Genomic DNA, 21615 nt, shown 5'->3' with positions numbered 1-21615 from the left:
AGTCATGCAACCAGAGTTTATGGCTTACATCACCTTTTTTGTTCCACTTGTCCACCCAAGAAAACATGCAGCTATATCCCCAGTTACACCCACAGCTAATGGCAACGTCACCCAGTCTCTATAGACTGGGAGAGACTCATCGTGGACAGCTCATTTCATCAAGCATAAATTCAAAATTGCAATGTGCTCGTGGAGATGCTCGCCAAGAACTCACAAGCAGTGTGATTAATGTTCCCAAGTTGTGATTCTTGCCATAGCACAGTTCCATAAACACAACCACTGGACTTGTGCCCTTAATGTCTTGTTGATTTCCTGCCTCTTGTCTGAGGCCAGAGAGAAAACAGCATGCATGCATTAATAACACATGTAAATGCTGAACTATCATTACATATGAAAGTGAGTACACCCCTCACATCTTAGAAACCAATTTTATTATATCTTTTCAAGAGACAGGAGTATTGAAATTTCTATGCATGTCCTCCCGCGCCATATTACGGTTTGAATTTTGTGGCTTCACTATCATGGCCTATGATTATTAAAAAAACATGGATATTTAAGCAAATAAACTAAGCATTTTCAAGCACAAAAATGGCCAAATGACCCAAAATACAAATACAAGGCATTCAGAAGACTGAATTCAAAGACATGTCCGCATATGTAGTATTGTACACTGGTCACTAGGTGTCAGTAGTGTCAATAATGTAATACAGTAATGTAGTACTGTAATTTTTGCTGAGGCACACAAGCATCAGACTTGATCATCAAAACAAAGGGCTTTTATTGAAGGTTTGAATGGTCTCAAAACAGGCACAGTAATAATGTAACATAATAATCACAACAGCACGGGCTCCAAGCCAAAACAAAACCCTGAACCCCCAACACATCCTGTCCTGCACACATCGGAAGACATTATTTAGACATACACGAGCACTGTCTTAAATGGCTTATTTTCTCTGTCAACTATATTGGATCATACGAGTGTAAAGGCGACTATAAGGGTTTTGTTTCATGTCTAGCAGGCTCTAATGTTAAAACCCGTATTTAGAAGATCCTGAGCAGGTTTTTTATGGTCCTAACTATGAAAATATTTTATTTATAAATAAGTAAACCTATTTCGCATAAATGTACTTATCACTGTCGGGTCTGGAACCAATTAACCACGATAAACAAGGGATTACTGCAGGGTCTCACACTCAATATACTTGGGGGTAGAGTCTTGGTGAGGCTGGGCCGCATCAATTATTCACTCCGGAATCACAAGGCTGCCATCATTCCCGTCTCTGAGAGTGCCTCCAGCTTCCCAGCATGCTTTGGGGTACTTGTGTTGTAAAAGTCTAGTAGAGGGCCACAGAATATGGTACTGTGGGCCACAAATAGCTCTCGGGCCGCAAGTTTGAGGCCCCTGGATTACTGTATATTTAGTAGTAGTCAGTGTCCAGCTAGTATCACAGTATAGATTTACTATCCAATGAAAATTACTCAACCCACAGCCATTATTGTACAAGTCATTTTCAGTGGCTTGTACATCTGTACTGCAATACAAGCTGTAGTATAACCGAGCTTCATTTTTATAGTGTTGTGCCTTAAGATATATACTTAAGATAAATGGTTGTTGACATGTGACAGGTATGCTCACTTTTGTGAGATACTGTATGTCTCATTATATACATTTTGTTAAGACTAATCAGTAAAAGTTTAATATCAGACTAAACTCAGATTAAACTGATAAATGAATACCTCCAATGTGGGTGTAAACAAGTTTAAACAATGAGGACCCAAAGGTCAAACAGTCTTATTATTGAAAACAAACACTATTAACGGTGACTGCACAATTAAAAAGTGAAGCAGAACAAGTTTTTAAACTTTACCTAACAACCAAACACTACAACAAGAGCACAAGTATAGAAGTGAAGGCCTTGTAGTTAAACACTTAACATTCAGACTGAGAAAAAACAGGGAAGAATGGGATTGTTGGCCCAGTATTGTCCACTGCCACCAGCATCCCGTGGCTTTACTTGTCTAAAGGCAGATAAAAAAGACCAGGGAATTAGTCGCATATCTATTCATGCAGGTCATTCAAAATAATTTGTAGCTGTAAGTATCTTTGTAGGTTATCTGTGATAACATTGTAGCAGGACTTGACCATTTGGACATATTGTAATAATGGGCAAGTACACGTGATGGTCCTTTACCAGCATAACTGTGCAGCATGCATTGCCAACAAACGTTCAACAAATCTCGTTCTACATATAAAAGCATTTTTGTAACATGGGCTTGAGTTTCGCAATCCTGCTTTTCACAGAGCAGGGAGTGGGCAAATTGGAACTTGTTTGTTGGGAACGGATACTGAAATCTCTTTTCAAACCCGCTAGATGAGCTGCAGCATGGCCTTCATGATCTCATCAAGCCCACTAAGTTCTCAATTTCCTTCCCTGCCTCTTTGTCGGTAAGAAAGAACGCAATTGTCTTGCATATGTGTGCCATTTGGCTACTCAGAGAGTGAAAAAATATACAGATGGCAAGTAAACTTATCCATTAAAGTGAACTGTGAACTGAGGAAATAATCTGCAAAGTAGAATGATTAGGGTGGTATAAGGGTATAAGGTATAAGGGTGGTATAAGAGGAGGTCAGCAGATGATAGAAAAGGGAAATTAAAAGTTTTAACATGCAGAATTAAGAGGACGGGAAACAAACCAGGAAAAGCATACTTTACTGGGCAGAGAAGTGCCAAATGTTTTCAGCTGATTTGAAAATACAAATAACATTAAATATCAGCATGACAGAGCACAGAAAAGGAAGAATTCATTAAGCATGCCGTGGCACCATTTGAATCAGAAAATCTGGTATAGCATGTGGCATTAAAGCAAATAATGACACATACTGTATATTGTATACACACACACAATATAAGATGAGATGGCAGTGTAACAGTTTAGTGTTTCATACAACTGTGCAGCTCTGAACCAGCACTGGCCTGCACTGTGACAAAACTGGCTGCAGTTCAAACATTCTTTCTTGCTGTTTGGTTTTTAGTTTGTCTGCCCCCAGTAAACACACATACACACGCACACACACTCTATCCAATGGGAATATACACATTCTGTACACCCAAGCCAAGCTTAGATTGTGGAATGGAACATTAAATAATCAAGGCGTTGTACAATATGTTTCTATTATTTGGTTGGTGAGCACTGGATAGACTGTGGCATTAATGTGGCTGCTAAATACGTACCCGTCCTGCTCAAAGTTCTTCGCATTGGCGTCAAAGTAATCCCTATAAGAGGAACATTCAGGACCCACAAATTAAATATTTGCACAATAACAGACAATCTTAGTGACTAATGGTTTCAACACTACACATTGTGGTAATCAATCACCCACTTTCTGTGGAATTCCTACCGTTATGCCTATTCCAGCCGTATCTTGGCAGCGAGTACTTAGCCCCTCTGTAGGTGGGAGTCAGGCTGACATCTTGTTAAAAGGGGGAGAAAGCAGGAATAAAGAAGACAAAGTTTGTTAGCAGGTTTGCACATTTCTCGGGACACAGTGGCTGTGTGGGGCATGGATAGAAGAATACTCCTGATATATTTTGGTCCAGATGTGGGTACATGAACAAGAAATAATGCATGAATGATGATTTACTTTCAGGAAAGTTCAAACAAGAAATCTTCCCTGGTCTCCAATTTGCATGGCTCTCCAGTGCCACCGACTCAGGTTTTGAGTCAGTCGGTTCCACTATGTCATCTCTGTTGCGCTGTCTCCCAGACAGAGAGCTGTGGTGATGGGCCCTGAAGCGCTCTGTGGCCTCGAGGAGAGCCCTGTGCATGTCACAGCTCTGATGGCAGGATGAAAGGAGTGACGCAAAAGTGCGACTGGTCACTCTCTCGAAAGACAGCACACAACCTGACAGTCAAGAGAGCAGCATTGGATTATCTACGAAAAATATGCTCTTGGCTTATCAAACACGTGTACGTTTTCTTACCTGCACATCTTTCATTAAAGCGGGACTGTTCTTCCTCTGGGATTTCTTTCCTAAGCATATTGCTGGCCTGCAACTCTGAGGTTGCAAACATGACATTTGAAAATTTTTTTTACACATATACGTCAACATCAGTGCATTTTAACATTGTGTATGATAAAATTGTCTCACTGCATTTAACCGTTCCTGCTACATTTTGCTCTTGGGGCTCTGCAGGTTTCAATGGGTGACTAAAACAAAAACAAAGAACATAAATGTCACTTTCTGACAGTGTAAATCAAAACTGAGTATAATTATGTTTGTTAAAGGACTGGATGACATTAGATTGTTGAAGTTAATGAAGTGTCTTGCTGTCTAACCTGTTTGCCGCATCGACATCTCTGCCTCCCTCTAATGGCCGTCCACGGGAAGGCATGAGCGATCCGGTGCCCTTGCACACTGAGCACTGAACTTTCCCTTGGCTCGTTTCAGCCTTTTCTTTGGGCGTCCTTTCACAGAATCTCACACTCTTTGTTTGAATGCCACCTTCCTCCTCCATAACATTCATGGCATTCAGCATTTTAAAAACACCAAAAGTGGGAGGCAGTGGTGTAAAATGGTCTTCATGCTGCAATCGTGAGGGTGGAGGGGTAGAAAGATGGCCAAACTCTTCTTCTGTGACAACCTGCTCATCTTGTTGTTGTTTCAGTGTCCCACTAGGCACTCCCAAGGACATGACTTCATGGATAGACAAACAGGTCCCACTAGTCAACAATCAATTAATTTAATACCAATGTGACTCTACAGTAAGAATATGACAATTCCGACTCACTGGCCTGTTTGCAGGTTTGCAATATGAACGTCGCAGCCTTCCTGACCTCCTCGCTGGTGTCTTCTGCGAGTAGAGTGATGATGAGTGGCAGGCCTCCGCACTGCACCAACTGACACTGGTGCTCCTCTGTGAACAAGCCAAGAAGAGCACAAGTCAAATGACCAATCTTATTTAAGTTTTGGAAAAAAAAACACAAAGCATCTGTACATAAATCATAAAACCTCTAATACGTATATCAGGCCAGCAGGCGGTGATGCCCCTGAATTTTGCTTACACAAAAAAGGGCAGTAGGTGGCGATATCCCTCTGTAAAGAAGCACTACAGCCCTTGTTTATCTCAGTTAATTGGTTCGCATTAAGTGAATTTCTGTGAAGCAGGATTCAATTTTAATAAATTGAATATTTTCCTGTTTGACTTTCAAAATACGGGTTTAAACATTATTAGAGCCCTGTAGACATTAAATAACACTCCTATAGTCACCTTTACACACTTTACAATTATTCTTTGTTTATTTCACTTTCACTTAGTACAATTTTTAGAAAGCATGGCATCTCCTCTCACTTTTATGCAGATGATTGCCAGATCTATTTACCAATTACAAGAAATGACCATGCCACCCTGACACCCCTTCTTGAGTGCTTAAGTGACGTCAAGGTCTGGTTGGCTCAAAATTTTTTAAAGCTCAATGAGGGGAAGACAGAAGTCATCATCCTTAATAATAATGACCCCCTCTTGGACTTGGGCCCCATCAAGAATCAAGTCAGTTCCACAGCCACCAGCCTTGGCGTCATAATCGACAGTGATTTTAAACTTAATAAATAAATCAACACCGTTGTAAAATTTTGTTTTTATCCTCTTCGGCTTTTATCCAAAGTCAAATCATTTTTATCATTACAACATTTTGAACAAGCCATGCACGCTTTTATTTCGTCACGTCTGGACTACTGTAATGTCGTTTACTCTGGAATAAACCATAAATTACTCTCTCGCTTACAGTTAGTCCAGAACTCTGCAGCACGGCTTTTAACAGGAACCAAAAAGAGGGAGCATATTACCCCAATTTTAGCCTCCCTGTACTGGTTGCCTGTGCGTTTTAGAATTGATTTTAAGATTTTAATTGTTTGTTTTTTAGGCTTTAAAGGGGCTGGCCCCTCAGTACATCTTGGACCTCATCCAAATTTACTCCAGAACTTGAGGTCCAAAGGCCAGCTGCAACTGGTGGTGCCTAAGACAAAACTTAAGACCAGGGGAGACCGGGCCTTTTCTGTAGTTGGCCCAAAGCTGTGGAACACTCTCCCCCCTCATGTAAAAACGGCCCCGACAATCGAAAGCTTTAAGTCTCGTCTTAAAACCCACTTTTATTCTCTGGCTTTTAACTCGGCGTGAGTTGTGTGGTCCTCTGTGTCTTTTATTATTTTTTAGTTTTAATGGTTTTATTTATTTTAGTTTTTAAATTTAATTCACTTATTTATTTTTTACCTACTTCTTGCTTTTACTGTTTCTACTTCTTGTTTTAAATATTTTACTTTTGTACGTTTCTTTGTTTTTATTTGATCTTTTAGTTTTTACTGTAGTAATTTTTTTTACTTACTTACATTTACATCTACATTCCTTTATTTATTTATTATTTGTGGTTTTGCTAGTCTGTGCAGCACTTTGGAAAAAGTGTTTATAAAATGTGCTATATAAATAAAGCGGATTGGATTGTTTACACCACATTGCGCAGGCTACGGGATCACTGCTGGGACATAACAAACGGCCGCCACTTGCAATAGCAAGCTACCGAGCTAATTAGTTCGCCTCTCCAATTTACTTATTCTAAACTTAACCTTGTCTTCCTGGGTCTTATACACAACAGTTTTTTAAATCCCCTTGTGTGGGTTTATACATTTAAAAAACACCATATATAGGTAATACTGGATTTAGTACTGGTGCATCAAAGACATTGCTGGAGAAGCATTATAAACACAAACACAACAGTTGTGTGCTCCTCCATTCTCTTGCATGCCTACACTAGGGAACATAGATTTTCAGATATTCCTACCAGAAGCCTCAGTGCAGTGGCCCAGCATGACAAGCACCGTGAGCCTGTCTTCGCAGTCCAGGTTTGGGATAGCCAGCAGGGGGAAGAGATGGCACACTACCCCATACCGGGCCAAACCTGAAACCAGGGTTGCTGCAAGGAATAGTGGAAAATCACACAGCTTTCCTGTCAAATTTAAGTGAGCGTACAAGGGAGATAAGGCCTCACAATTATCAGCAACACAAGCTGAAAGGGTCTTGGTTATCGTTACTGAAAGACGAAAAGACAAAGAGCTTGTTTCGGATTCAGACGCCAGGTAAATCAGTACGTAAATGAGAGTTTCCAACAACCCAGAGCCGGCAAAATGATCCTGCACATATTCTGCAAACACAAAGAACACACTGGAAATTAAATAGGGCTTTCATTTCATTATAGATCCTGTTAAATGACCGCTTCTATTTACCATTGTTGGCAACCGTCATTGCGATGAAGGAGCAAAGGTGGTGAAAGACCTCAGCACACGGCAAGGAAATCTGATGAAGCCACTTTTTTATTTCGGGAAAGGACGACAGGCAGATGCGCTGGGCCACGTCTGGAATTTGTGCAAATGGCAAAAAGTTAGAAGCAGTAACTCCACATCAACAAAAAGTAAGAGAACTTCTCAGTCAAGCAGAACTACAATATTTTTGTACCCATCTTAGGCTTACAGTAACATTGACCTATAATACAACAAATACAGTGGAACAGCCAAAGTCTTTGTGAGTCAAATTTCATTGTATTTATTTACAATGGCAATAAAGGAATCTATCTACTTTGCAGTTTGTTCAACTTATCTCATAGGAAATAATGGAAATAAAAATAATCTGCTCTTGGTCAAACTGAACAGTCAACAAAAATCATAAAAACTTTATTAACTGTATTGTATTTTAGGCACTGTTAAGTATTATATTAACATTCCTAACATTCAGACATGTACAAAGAGAGGTTGACCACTGTATAATTAACAAAATTAATTAATTAAAAAAAATACAAATACAAAGAAGTAGAAATACTCAAATTATTTACAAACTAATATGTTTATGCTATTGATATTTAAATCAATTGTCCGGCTCATATTGCGCTAAGCAAGACCTTTCCTGTGTCATCGTAAGTGATATATCCGGTTCTGAAGAAGTTACCGTCACATTGTGTCAGCGAAAAAGCAAAAAAAAACAAAAAACCCAAAAAACCTTATGGAGTTAATTCTTTAGACGCTCACAAGAATTTAAACACCAAGTTTTAGGGTGGTTCTGCTGAATTTGGCTAACATTACCATTCTGAGGGTTGTTGACACACCCACAGAGGGCACTCGACACAGACACCCATAAACTTAGGTCGTGTGCAGTGTTGACATCTCTCAAAGAGTCTTCGTTTGAGACAGGGAATGTGGAGCTGCAGAGATATAAACTAAAACGCTTATATCAGTGCACATCTGCAAAACAATGTTGCACAAGTGGTTCTAGTGCAGATGCAAATACCTGAAGAGGTCCAGAAGAATTTCTATACAGCCAGTCGTTTGGGCTATAGTCTGTCCTGCTTCTGCAAAAACACACAGTCATTTATGAGGCTGCGAATGATTTGGCAATGAATAGTGAGGGAGCAGCCTTGCTCTTACTGTTGCTGGCTACCAACACAGACAGCAGATAGATAGACACACTCTTCTGTTTCAGTGAGGTGCTTTCTTCCATCATGTAGCCGCAGAGGTCCATGAACGTCTCCTTTCGACACAGAAAATTCTTGCAGTACACTTCCGGATGAAGAAGACGACAGATGACACCGTTACAGGCCAATAAATAGATAACATTTTAAAAGACCCACTGGTCGTGGGAAAAGTCAAGTAAAACAAACAAACACAGAAACTAATAAACTATCCCAAACATTATTAAAAGAGAGGACAGTTGACAAAAAATCATGTGGATTGGAGATAATTTAAATATTTGATGATATAAAATAGTTTTTAAAAATTTGAAAACAATTTTGAAAAAAATGTCTGTCCTGTGGCAGGGGCATGACCTAAAAGAACTGAACCACTGATCTATGGGAAGGTAAACTAGTACATCCATGCTATGGCAACTTTTCCGGGCAGTGTTATTCTGCCCAATTAAATTATCATCATGAAAACAGGGGTTCAGGACATTCAGAGATTCAATTTAAGAAATATAAACATCTAAGATAGGGAAATGCACATCACCTAGTCCAGACTTAAACACGTAGTACATACCATTGGCTTCTGCGAGCGTACCCAGCGTAAAAAGCGCCATCACCCTCACGTCTGAATGAATAATATCAGATTTGGAGAGGTTGTACAAAAATGCCACACCTCCAATTTCTCTCAGCAGGTCCACATTGTCCTCTGAAATCATACAAATGTTAAATATAAGAGAATACCTTAAAAGAAATGGACTGTCTGATTGATGGGAGAAATGGTTGAGGACACATATTTGGTATGTATACCTGCCAATGCTTCATTCTTACCTCTCTTCTCACATATGGAGTTAATGGTGATAAGCGCTTGCTTCTGCAAATCAGGACAGTTCATCTGGAACTTGACACACTCCAGAAGCAGACTGAGATCAGTTTTTGTGGCTGAAATGAAAAGCATGAAGTCAAGTAGACACATACACAGCTGCTTATTTTTCAAAACTCACCATTGCGGTTGTTGATGTCCATTTCTTGCAGTAGTTTCAACTCCCATTGACAAGTTACTGTCATTATTACCAAAAGTTAATTCAAGTCAATTAAGCACTGCTTGCAAGACAGCTAACATAGCAAAGGCAGCTAAGACAAGCGTATAACAAACATTTATTTCGATATACTTGCTGCCCAAAAAAAGACAATTAAAGTAAAGTAAGTACAACAGTAAGTATAACAGTCAAAACATCCACAATGCTAAAGTCACTATCTTAGCATAGCTAGCTAACCTTGAGGGCTGTATATGAAATAAATAGGTGAAGATGTGACCCAAATTGCCAAAATGTTTACTTGAAAACACTCCAAACGTTAAACTTGCCTTGCTTATACTTGTAAATGTTTCTGGTAAACTAGAGCCCAAGTTCTAAACGTAATTATTAACCTTGCACTGGAGTGTAGTTGCGTCATCACCGCCAGAGGAAAACCACTAGTGGTTATTTGAGTTCATTCATTGGCAGACAGCGCACCAGTAAGTAAATGCAGTGCTTTATTTTTATTTGGCTGTTTGCTTGACTTTTTTGCATTGATTAGTCAACTCTTATTACTTAATTTTTTACCCACTTAGTGATTAAAGCCGGTCCGGAAATACAATCGCCTTGTTATCAATTATTCCAACCGATTACAGTACTGTAATTCAAAAACAAAGATCGTCTATTTTAATATGTATGTCACTGCCAGGAAATGCACGACGCTTCCTCCTGCTTAGCTACGTCACCGATGACGGCGCGGTTAACATAACTGACATGAGTCCCTGTTGGATTTCAGTCCATTCAATACTTTACTAAGGTTGGATAATGACTTGTTTTGTAATAGTCTTTGTAATTATGCATACCTGACGCGAGCGCCGCTATAGCGGCGTATTGTATTATTTCGCTCTTGTTGTGTTTTGATTCAACTAATTTTAAGGTTACATCGGAGCTCGCATGCTAACGTTAGCTAGTGCCACCTAGATAGCGGCTTGCTGACTCCACCATCATTTAACCTTTCCTCTATTTACGTAAACTTGCTTAAATAAACATCGCGCTGGTAACCTAGTCCCCTCATTCATGTCATTGTTGGTTCTCCGTCCACAGGTGTCCAAGTGGATAGATTAGTTAAAAATAGCTTGAAGTTACCATAGAAATGTGGAGGCGTTTGTACGCCACCATCCTTCAACGAGCGTCCAGAGGCACCAACTTCTCCAATGCACCACAGGTTCTTGGTTTGTCCCCCCCTCCTCTTCATTCAAGTAGTATAGTAAATACAGTTGTATATTTTTGTTTCTCAGTGTTCCCCCTCTGAAGTATTCCCTCCTTCGCCTCACCTGCAACCTGGACAGCAGCTTCACTCTTCATCCCGGGCTGGCGAGCACACGTTGGGGACCCAACCTGGACGCTGTCTCTCAACACATCAGGATTTTGACTTTCAGCTCAGCAGAGTTCAGACTAACAACATTCTGCGATCAAATGAGCAGGTAAATACAGTGTTATATACACTGCTCAAAAAATTAAAGGAACACTTGGAAAACACATCAGATCTAAACTGGGGGAAAAAGTATCTTGAATATCTTTCCTGATAAGAAGTGGGTGATGTATTATTAACAAAATGATGCCACATAATTTGATAGAAATGAAAAAGATCACCCTATAGAGGGGGGAAATCAAAGACACCCCAAAAATGAAAGTGAAAAAATGATGCAGCACACTGGTCCATTTTGCTAAAATGTCATCATAGCAACTCAAAATGATTCTCAGTAGTTTGTGTGGCCCCCACGTGCTTGTACGCATGCCTGACAACGTCGGGGCATGCTCCTAATGAGACTACGGATGGTGTCCTGGGGGATCTCCTCCCAGATCTGGACCAGGGCATCAATGAGGTACATGGACGCATGGAGGAGATTCCAGGAGACAGGTAGTTACTCCAGGAGAGCTGGACAGGGCCATAGAAGGTCCTTCAACCCTCAGCAGAATGGGTATCTGCTCCTTTGTGCAAGGAGGAACAGGATGAGCACTGCCAGAGCCCTACAAAATGATCTCCAGCAGGCCACTGCTGTGAATGTTTCTGACCAAACAATCAGAAACAGGCTCCATGAGGGTGGCCTGAGGGCCCGACGTCCTGTAGTGGGCCCTGTGCTCACTGCCCAGCACCGTAGAGTTCGATTGGCATTTGCCATAGACCACCAGAATTGGCAACTACACCACTGGTGCCCTGCGCTCTTCCCTGGTGAGAGCAAGTTCAACCTGAGCACATGCGACAGACGTGAAAGGGTCTGGCGATGTCGTGGAGAACGTTATGCTGCCTGCAACATCATTCAGCATGACCGGTTTGGTGGTGGGTCAGTGATGGTCTGGGGAGGCATATCCCTGGAAGGACGCACAGACTTCTACAGGTTAGATAACGGCACCCTGACTGCTATTAGGTACCGGGATGAAATCCTTGGACCCATTGTCAGAACCTACGCTGGTGCAGTGGGACCTGGGTTCCTCCTGGTCCACGACAATGCCCGACCTCATGTGGCTAGTGTATGCAGGTAGTTCCTGGAGGATGAAGGAATTGATACCATTGACTGGCCCCCACGTTCACCTGACCTAAACCCAATAGAACACCTCTGGGACATTATGTTTAGGTCCATCCGGCGCCGCCAGGTTGCTCCTCAGACTGTCCAGGAGCTCATTGATGCCCTGGTCCAGATCTGGGAGGAGATCCCCCAGGACACCATCCGTAGTCTCATTAGGAGCATGCCCCGCCGTTGTCAGGCATGCGTACAAGCACGTGGGGGCCACACAAACTACTGAGAATTATTTTTGAGTTGCTACAATGACATTTTAGCTAAATGGACCAGTCCGCTGCATCATTTTTTCACTTTCATTTTTGGGGTGTCTTTGATTTCCCCCCTCTATAGGGTGATCATTTTCATTTTGTTACTAATACATCACCCACTTATTATCAGGAAAGATATTCAAGATCATTTTTCCCCCAGTTTAGATCTGATGTGTTTTACAAGTGTTCCTTTTAATTTTTTTGAGCAGTATATATATACGTGTGTATATACAGTATATTAAAAAACAATACTGCCACTACAATCACCATAATATATTGTCTGCTGAATCAAATTGGAGCATTATACACTGTATAAAGGATGTGTTTTAGGTGTACCTAACGCAGCTTTTGAATGGAAGCCACAGAGCATGTTATTGTCGCTTATGGAGTGCGTCTACTAATTGCATGTATTATCTATCGCAGAGTGTGAGCATACCTGAGTTTGATGGAAGGGGTGTCAGGCTGGTGAGAAAGTTTGAGAGCAACCACTTAGCCGCCAACACCCCTAATGAGGATCGACGCAGCGCAGCCACCTGTTTGCAGGTATTTAGGCATTCCATCCATGCCAAATGCCATCTTCCGGTTGTCCGCTCAATCCAAATCCTTACTTTCCAGGCCAAGGGCATGCTCTTCGGTGTGTTTGACGGCCATGGCGGCTGGGCGTGTGCGCAGGCTGTCAGTGAGCGCTTGCTGTACTACATCACCATCGCCATGATGCCCAAGAGCAGCCTGGAGGAGCTGGAGTTGTGCATGGAGCATGGCAGGCCCGTTCCACCCTTACTGCAGTGGTATAAGCACCGTGCAGATTTTAACTACCGGGACTCTGCTTCGCTCTACATTGATCACCTCAGAGTCTTCTGGCAGGAGTTGCTAGACAATGAGGAACACAGGGAAGGCATGTGGTATGTGATCAGCGTCTCCTTTACATGGACATTTATGTGGCGGTTACCCACCAGATATTGAGAAAAAAGCTTGTTTTCTGTGGCACTTGACACTGACTCTATAATGACCGCTTTCACAGCACTGTAGTGCAATGGTATCGCCTGATGTTATACTGCCATTTTAGTTGTGTTTGTGAAGCTTGTGATGTACCTCTTATAGTTTGTCAATTTGTCCCAAATGAAGTCTCCAGTGAGTGTACAGTATATTATAATGGCTCTTATTTCCAGCCCTTCAGATGCCATGCATTATGCCTTCAGACGTCTTGATGCTGACATCTCCTTAGAGGCTCAGGTTCCTCTGTCCAGTGACCTGATGAGAAGCACGGCTATTCAGGTATCATAATAATGTCTTTTCTGCCTTTGTAGTTTTAAATGACATGTCTAGTGTTTCACAAAAGTATACACTTTTACATTTAAAGGAAAACTGCACTTTTATTGGAATTTAAACCATTTTGAGGGTCGCGGGGGTATGCTGGAGCCTATCCCAGCTGACTTTGGGCGAGAGGCGGGGTACACCCTGGATCCTCATTTGTCCAAAAGTAGGCGGCGCTCACAAAGTCTGCCATGATTAGTAGTAACAAACAGATATGCGCTTGACACGTTGCTGTAAGCAGCACTAGATGTGAAATCAATGCGCCCAGGAAAGAAGTTCCAGTCAGGTTTAAAATGCTCAAAATACTGTAAGTATTGCATGTTGTCACGAATGTACCTGTTAGTGCATAGTCACAAAATAAAATGTTGGAGGTTTTTTCGAAGGCTTTATAGTCTAAATAAGTGTGTCCCATGACATGCATTGTTAGCTCCCTCATGCTAACTGTTTTTCTCTGTCCACGTGTTCTGGACACAGTTTTTCTCTGCTTTGTGTGCTAACAAAGGAGCAGGAGTAATGTCAGCTGTGTGGCAGTAAAAAGACATTGCAGCTAAGTTTCTCATGGTGGCACAGAACTTGGGAAGTTTAATACGACCAACCTCATCGCGAATATGAAGCGGCATCACATGTGAAAGTCCCATGGGAAGTGAAAAAGTCATTAGCTTTAACAGAAAAGAGTGAGCCCGTCGGTGGTGAGTAATGTCAGGTTTAACGTTGAGCGCCTCGAACCTCGCTATGTTATGCCTGGCTGCCGCTACATTGTGGATGAAACTATACACCACATGCATAAGAAGTAAATGGTGAGTGGTGTTGCTGACTATTGTTCTCTGTTTGAGTTGACTTAATCAAGCATTTTCTAGCATTCCACACTACAAAATAAATAGAAGTATGTAATGATTCTTGTTTATCAATATCAATATTGGTATCGGCCGATATTCAAAGCTGCAATATTGGTATCGTATCCGAAGTGAAAAACTTCGGGACACTTCTAGCTTTTATAGCAGTATGTATTTACCATCCACTGAAAATGATTCAACACAAACATTGTTGTCTAAACAGCTGGCATTGTTATCTTTTTGGAGGTGTACTTTGGCTCGTTATGTTGGAAAACTGCCATGCGGCCCAGTTTTCCAAGGAGTAGGGATCTGGCTCTGCTTCATAATGTCCCCTCAATGAACTCTCCAGTGCCAGCAGCACTCATGCATCCCCAGACCATCCTTGACTGTAGGCAAGACATAATTCTCTTGCTACTGGCTTGAATCACTAGCTTTTTAGACAATGGCTGTGTCTTGACTGGATAGTGGATAGTAAAACAATACTGGTAAAGCTATACTCCAATAAAGGTATACACTGACTACTAAGGGAGAGATTAAAACGTGACAAGATTTCTCATTCAGAAAAAAAATGTCTCGTGGGCACCAGGACTGGGATGATAATAAATGAATTAATCACACAATGAATGAAAATTAACTCTTAATTTCGCTGTCCCCAATATATTGCCATGCGAAGGTGTCTGTTTTCCTGATCTCCCGCCTCCAATCAGGCAGGAAGAGGACTCACTCTGTACATTGGTTTCAGTACCTTAGCGTGTTTGTTCCATAGAACAATGGCATGAATGGAGTGAGCCCTTTTGCCAGTCATAGTCTTTGTCTCTGTGGGTGGAGGCGGCGGTGGTAGTATACATACAGAGTGCCGACGAGTGTCATGCAATACATATACATTTTACATTATATTTTCTTTGTACTTGTCTTAAAAGTAATGTTACAATCTCATCTTGTTTCCGAGACCCGATCTCGTGTTTCTCGTGACACCCCTGTTGACTACTCTAGTTTCACTTCTGCAGTATTGATCCTTGAGGAGATAAACTGGTCTAAAAATGCTTGTCGAAATGTGTGATTTTGTTCTCCAGGTTGCGTTTGCCGGCTCCACAGCTTGTGTGGCTCACGTTGGGCCGGATGGGATCCATGTGGCGAACGCTGGTGACTGCAGAGCTGTGTTAGGTGTTCAGGAGGCTGACGGCTCGTGGAGAGCCGTGCCCCTCTCCCAAGACCACAACTTCCAGAACAGGGCTGAAGTAGAGAGGATCAGGGCCCAACACCCATCCTCAGAGAAGGACACAGTAATCACAGATGACAGACTTCTTGGAGTGAGAGGATGTCCTAGCAGCAGCTCCGGTGTGATGTATACAGCATGTCAAGATTGTTTTGTGTCACCAGGTTTTGATGCCCTTGCGTGCATTTGGTGATGTGAAGTTCAAGTGGAGCCACGAGTTGCAACAGAGCGTCTTAGATAGCCTGGAATCCGGAGTCGACCTGGAATCGCTCAACTTGTACCACTACACACTGCCCAATTATTTAACGCCACCCTATCTTGATGCGGTCCCAGAGGTCACGTATCACAAAGTGAGACCACAAGACCGCTTCCTTATCCTCGGGACGGATGGCCTATGGGATGAACTGAGGAATGAGGAGGCTGTGAGGCTCATTGGCGAGCACCTGAGCGGCATTCATCTACAGGTGGGGTTCCAGCATGTCAACAAATGTTTAAACAGTCAACTGCTCAGAAGATAAAGATGTTTCTGTGATACAATGACTCGCTAACTTTGTCAACATGGGAAACCAACAGTGAACACCTACTTTCTCAATTTCTACCACAACCAGTTCAGGCAGCAAAGTAGTTGCCCCTGGATTCATTGCTGGTTGCTTTGAAGTATTACAATCCATTATGCCTCCATTGCTTCATAATAGCAAGCACAGAACATATTCTCATTGAGATGAATGTTAGCTGAGTCAAATCCAACAAGTCCCTTCCTTCCTTTTATTCCAGGCTCCAGTCTCGCAGTCGGAGCGGCAGCTGAAACTCGGTCAGATGCACGAACTCCTGCTCAAACGTCAGGCCCGCGCCTCACCCGCCACAGACTCCAACGCCGCTACGCACCTCATCAGACATGCTCTGGGCACAGGTGAGTACGGCGAACTGTGCCAAGAGAGGTTGGCGTCCATGCTCGCCCTGCCAGAGGACCTGGCCCGTATGTACCGTGACGATATCACGGCCACTGTGGTGTATTTGAATCATCACAGCTAGCAACATCTGCTGCTTATATATATATATTTTAAGTGTAGATGTCAGTGTTGCTCCGTTTACAGGCTTGTATTTTTAAATTTGCACATGTCCGCTCCTTACAGTAGCGTGTGTCATGTCAAATACAGATCAAGTGTTCATATTGCATAAACTATTAAAAACCACATTTTTCTGTCTATTTAAGAGCACTCTTCTCCATGTCTAACGTGGCTCCAGAATAATGCACACATTGTTTGGTTCTTTTGTTATTTGTGTCTCCTACAGTTGGCTGTACAGTATTTGCTGTTGACAATCCACGTGTGCCACTTTACCCGTTTCTGAATTGAAATGTCTGTGTCACGGTATAATTAAAAAAAAAAAAAACAACTACATGACGGAAAGATTAAATATATATGTAATATATAAAGTAAATGATTTGAGTTGTGCTTGTTGACAGTTGGTTCCTGTTGAATAAAAGTGCAAATGTGCTAAATAAACTGAGTCAATCTGCTCCTGCTGTTTTGTCAAGTTCCATTTTATGAGGATATTTCAATGTATAGTAGATCCATGCCTATTCACTCACTTTCTCAGTTTTAACCTGTAAATATGTATATATATTTTTTGATGGTGAGTGCTTTGATGGCACTATCTGCACTGCTGAACTGTGGTGCAGCTGTGACTCCTGCAGGTTTTCATAAAGATAGATATCAAGCTGAAATATAATCACACACTATAAAAAATATAATTTTAATATTTGACAAACTTAAAAAGGAAAAAGGCAATGAAGCTTTAATGAAAGCTCTTATTTAAATACTGTACAAACATATTGGAAATTTGTCCCGTGTTCTCTGTTGGGTGCATTTTGGTGTAGCTGATGAACTGTCGCCGGAATTTGCGCAGCTCAGCCATGTTGACGCTTCTGGTCAGCTCAATGTTTAACATACTGTTAAGGACTTTTGGAGATAATGGTTTCTGTTTTTTCTGTGTTCCCTGTGCAGACCTAAATGTACTAGGGGGTCACTCTGTGTCTGCCATACTGTGTTCAAACAAGAAAATCAAAGTACAGGTATTTGTTCCTGACAGTCATGTGGAGCTGCTGCCAATAAAAATCCACCCCCTCTGTAATTTGTCATTCTTCTGTACAAGGGAGACTTCTAGCTGTCATCAATTGCGGTTTCTTTCAATGGCATTCATTCAACTTTCAAACTAAATGATGCACTGACACACTTAAGAGCGACAACTCAATGAGAACTGACTTGGGTGACAACATAATCTCATGCGTTTAAGTGAGTACTTCAAGGATATTTTTTCTGTTGTCCCAGGAACTGAAACAAGATCCCCAGGAACGCTTGTCTTCTGTGCATTAAAAATTGCCTAAAAGCAGACCAAACAACCAAAATACATATCAGAATACATCCAGTTGGTAATATTTTTAGACAGATACACCATTGATGAATCACATACAGTCTAGGCAAAACTCTTATCTTTTCTCCAAAAAGACAACAATGTAGGGCAGACAAGCAAACTAAAATAGTGACGTGCATTCGCAGGCACGTCAATCAATAAGCAGGCAAATAATTACACAAAGTGCAAAGAGTTGCTTGTTTTGTAGACAAGGGTCCTTTATGAGGCACTCGTACACTGTGAGTTCATGACTGACATTAACCACCGTTAGTCAATGCTTGTGCACTCGGGACTCAACATTTACCGTTTGTTGTGAAACAATCAATTAACCAGCCATCAGTAGTGCACCATAGGATCTCAAGCATGTGACACTTCATTCATCGCCAACAACTTACTTGCATTGAAAATAGGTAATTAAGTACAAAGCAAAAATAATATAACAGCTGCCACCTGGTTTATGTGGGCCATTACTTCATTATACGACACTGTATTATTGAACCAATTCTAACTCTGCATCTTATTTGAAGACTTTTCTGTTTGTCATTAATAACTGGCAGGAGGAGCGATCACACTCCTTATATGACACAAACCTTACACACAAGTGCACCATAAAGTTTGGCGGATTGCTCTGGGTGTTTGAGTTTAATTCTACTGTGCAACTGGCGGGAGGAGATATCACATTTATTATATGAATAATATAAATATATTCATTTTTAATATATGAATTATATGACCCAGGCCCACCTCTTTCAGACATGCGTGGGCCAGGGAAGTGCACCAGATCCTCACTACTATGATTACGGAGTTGTTATGTAATTCCGCCAACTCTAGTTTCCTGCTTTTGTGCTTGACAGAGGTAAAATGACAAGAAAAATGTAAAACGTACCATTAACACATCTTGTGTGATCTTGTCCAACTCGTACAGGAAGTTTGCAGATGACAGCGGTTGCTGCAGAGGCATAGACGGCATGAGTGAGCTCATATGAAATGTACTGTATAGAGTTCATGGTCAGTTTTGTGCGTGCGCCTTACACTTTGTGTGGACTGATTGGGCGGTGGAGCTTTCCTTTTAAAAATAGCGTCAGCTATAGCTTCAAATTGAAGCTCGTCATCTTGGAGGATGGTGAAAAGTGGACTGTCCCACCGGTTTCTGGAGTCAGGCGCTTCAAATCTCAGAACTAATGCGTCAAAGCTATAAAACACAAGAGCGGAGTCATGCAGTTTTGGAGATAAGCACTATTTATAGTTTCTACCGTATTTTGTGTTTACTCACATGTCCTGTGTATACTGTGCCTCTGCATCTCTGCTAGCGTTCCACGCTGAGCTCACATCATCTGATGTCAAACAGTATACCTTTACAAAATGAAAACAATCCTTTTTACTTGTCAAAATGCTCTATAGTTGGGATTTTTTTTTCAAATAGTACTTACCAGACAGTGTGGTGTCTGTGCATGCTTTATGAGACAGAAAAGCTCATAGCGGTAGCCTGTAAGAAAGCAAAGTGTAAATAAATTCCAAGGTTTTAAAGGGTACTGCATTACCATGATGAATAAATTACCTTTAATATAGTTTAATGAATCCAATATCACAATGTCATCCTTGTTGACTTTCCTAAAAACCACAAATTCAGACATTAATTAAGAAGACTAAGACAATGACACAATATTGACAATATATGACGAGTCATCAACCTTTCCACTTCAGCTTTTAGTGCAGCTCGGACCTGTTTTTCCTTCTGAGAATCTGAAACGTGGCCAACAATGTTTACAAATACACGTGTGCTCATTTTCCTTTACCGAATGTATTTCGACTATTGAGGAACAAAAAACATATTTATCATAGTTTCACACCCCAGAACACTGAATAAATACATTAAACTACCACAAAGCAGCAACTAATTTTTATCTTTATGTGACAGTTATTATACAGTACATATAATAAATTAACTTTTTTTTATTGGTTTGGAAGGCATATTTGAATATATAAATAAATAAATTATTAAGTAATGTATATATATTAAAAATACTGTTAAATGTAAATGTTCAAGACAATCTCAGTCAAAAGTGAGTGCGGGGGTACCTAATGAAGTGTCCAATAAGAATAAAAATTGACAACAGGGCGACTGCGCCAAACTCCATTCAAAATACCATAATTTGAAAGGTTTTCGACATTATAGTGACACATCTTGTGGGACAAACATCCTGGAGACCTCACACATAAAAAAACACACTTATTTATCGAACGGCTGCACCGAAAACAAACTAAATGTATTTGACCATGTTATTTTGAGCAATTATGTGGGTCAATACTCATCTCGCCGAGGATCACTATAGACTGGGCTAACTCTAAATAACAAACGTTTAGAACTGCCTCATTGTATAGCAGGGATATTATAGCAACTAAATATATAACCTAATAAACAAGTCGCAGATAAGTTAAGGTCTTATATTTGAGGATAAACGAGTTTAGCCGCGGCTAGCTTAACTTGCCTGCATACACGGCGTTCTTGTCAACGGCCAGAACTGAGTCCGCCACAACGTGAATCTTTCTGTCAGTGTTTTGTTGAAAATAAGCTTTTAATTCTTCCGTTCTTCTCGTTTTGCCACTACATGGATAACCACACATTATTATTAAAGGCATGGCTACTTAGTTATGAGCTAGTAACGTAAGGGAAGTAAGGAATAGCAGCATGTTTTAACTGACCCGGATGTGATTTTTAAAAAACATATTTGATCTGACATATAGGGGGCGCTAAGATAAAGTACAATATAAACACAGTACTTCTGTAAACGGAAAGATACCCATTTGAGAGAGATCGTTTATTTATACAGTAAATACCATTAGATTGAAAGTTCCACAAATCTTGTCAAAATAACCCCACTGTGATACAGGTACATATACAGTACATAATACATTTATGTTCCATCTATGGCGAGGAAGGTTGGTGGGCATGTTCCTCAAGCAGGGTGTCTCTCCTTTAAATGCAAAGGTAAAAAATAATTAGTCATAAGGTGTATGACAACGATCATAATCATTATACTAGCTACTAACTTCTTCACGCTGGCTTATTTTCGGCCTCTTGCTAAAGAGCGCCTGCAGAGTTTTCATCTTGTGCGTGGAACCATCAACTGCTCCAATCTCACAAGGACACTTCAACAGTGCAGTGTCCATCACACTTTTCTTGCCCATGAAATGACCTGAATGAACGCAATATGCTCGTTGCGAATCTCCAAAACCAGCGTAAACATGAAACATTGTGACCTTTCTTACCTGTTGCCCACAATACTCCTCTTGGAAAAAGCGTCATCCTTGAATTTTTGTGTCTCATCTCGGTTAGATCAAGTGTCATGGCAACGTAGGACACAAGAATGACAGAAGACAGCAATCCTGCTCTCCAAACTGACAAGCCTTTCATTCCTCTTAAGAGTTGTTTGCTGGGATTAATTTGTGCTTAATTGAGATGCCTTTACTCCTCTCCTGCAATGTTGGAGGTGGGG

The 21615-nt window shown here is 41.1% G+C and overlaps 3 protein-coding genes across 13 annotated transcripts; 1 reads left to right on the top strand and 2 right to left on the bottom strand.

Moving 5' to 3' along the window:
* Positions 1-769: 769 nt before the first annotated feature.
* Positions 770-10968, bottom strand: terb1 (telomere repeat binding bouquet formation protein 1). 6 transcript variants are annotated; one of them, XR_008570487.1, is made up of 17 exons: positions 10106-10968; positions 9502-9558; positions 9329-9439; positions 9075-9206; positions 8469-8600; positions 8332-8392; positions 8127-8260; positions 7278-7406; positions 7043-7195; positions 6836-6967; positions 4792-4917; positions 4340-4697; positions 4152-4210; positions 3984-4058; positions 3401-3904; positions 3234-3275; positions 770-2019 (listed from the first exon to the last, which is right to left on the bottom strand). XR_008570487.1 is itself a non-coding variant. In XM_054777295.1 (17 exons), the coding sequence occupies exons 1-17, from the start codon at positions 9563-9565 to the stop codon at positions 2012-2014; spliced, it is 2049 nt and encodes a 682-aa protein (XP_054633270.1). In that variant the 5' UTR covers positions 9566-9849; the 3' UTR covers positions 770-2011. The 6 variants fall into 6 exon arrangements, 1 of the variants encoding a protein (XP_054633270.1); XR_008570485.1 differs by lacking the exon at positions 10106-10968 and adding an exon at positions 9927-10006; XR_008570486.1 differs by lacking the exon at positions 10106-10968 and adding an exon at positions 9864-9946.
* On the top strand, positions 9952-17834 carry pdp2 (putative pyruvate dehydrogenase phosphatase isoenzyme 2). 6 transcript variants are annotated; one of them, XM_054777297.1, is made up of 9 exons: positions 9952-10013; positions 10618-10738; positions 10812-10997; positions 12767-12886; positions 12959-13245; positions 13513-13618; positions 15564-15800; positions 15871-16170; positions 16481-17834. In XM_054777297.1, the coding sequence occupies exons 2-9, from the start codon at positions 10667-10669 to the stop codon at positions 16736-16738; spliced, it is 1566 nt and encodes a 521-aa protein (XP_054633272.1). In that variant the 5' UTR covers positions 9952-10013; positions 10618-10666; the 3' UTR covers positions 16739-17834. The 6 variants fall into 6 exon arrangements, with proteins under 6 accessions (XP_054633272.1, XP_054633277.1, XP_054633271.1 ...); XM_054777302.1 differs by having other exon boundaries at positions 9997-10013; positions 10618-10745; positions 10866-10997; XM_054777296.1 differs by lacking the exon at positions 9952-10013 and adding an exon at positions 10214-10330.
* kti12 (KTI12 chromatin associated homolog) lies at positions 17415-21583 on the bottom strand. The gene is made up of 11 exons (XM_054777303.1): positions 21389-21583; positions 21170-21315; positions 20608-21093; positions 19810-19861; positions 19677-19729; positions 19549-19604; positions 19392-19471; positions 19151-19310; positions 19005-19067; positions 18020-18088; positions 17415-17647 (listed from the first exon to the last, which is right to left on the bottom strand). The coding sequence occupies exons 3-11, from the start codon at positions 20756-20758 to the stop codon at positions 17504-17506; spliced, it is 828 nt and encodes a 275-aa protein (XP_054633278.1). The 5' UTR covers positions 20759-21093; positions 21170-21315; positions 21389-21583; the 3' UTR covers positions 17415-17503.
* Positions 21584-21615: the final 32 nt, after the last annotated feature.

Source organism: Dunckerocampus dactyliophorus, chromosome 5, assembly GCF_027744805.1.
Source record: "Dunckerocampus dactyliophorus isolate RoL2022-P2 chromosome 5, RoL_Ddac_1.1, whole genome shotgun sequence".
In the NCBI taxonomy this organism is placed as follows: domain Eukaryota; kingdom Metazoa; phylum Chordata; class Actinopteri; order Syngnathiformes; family Syngnathidae; genus Dunckerocampus; species Dunckerocampus dactyliophorus.
The sequence above is the reverse complement of the archived record's forward strand: the minus strand, read 5'-3'. Positions and strand labels throughout refer to the sequence as shown.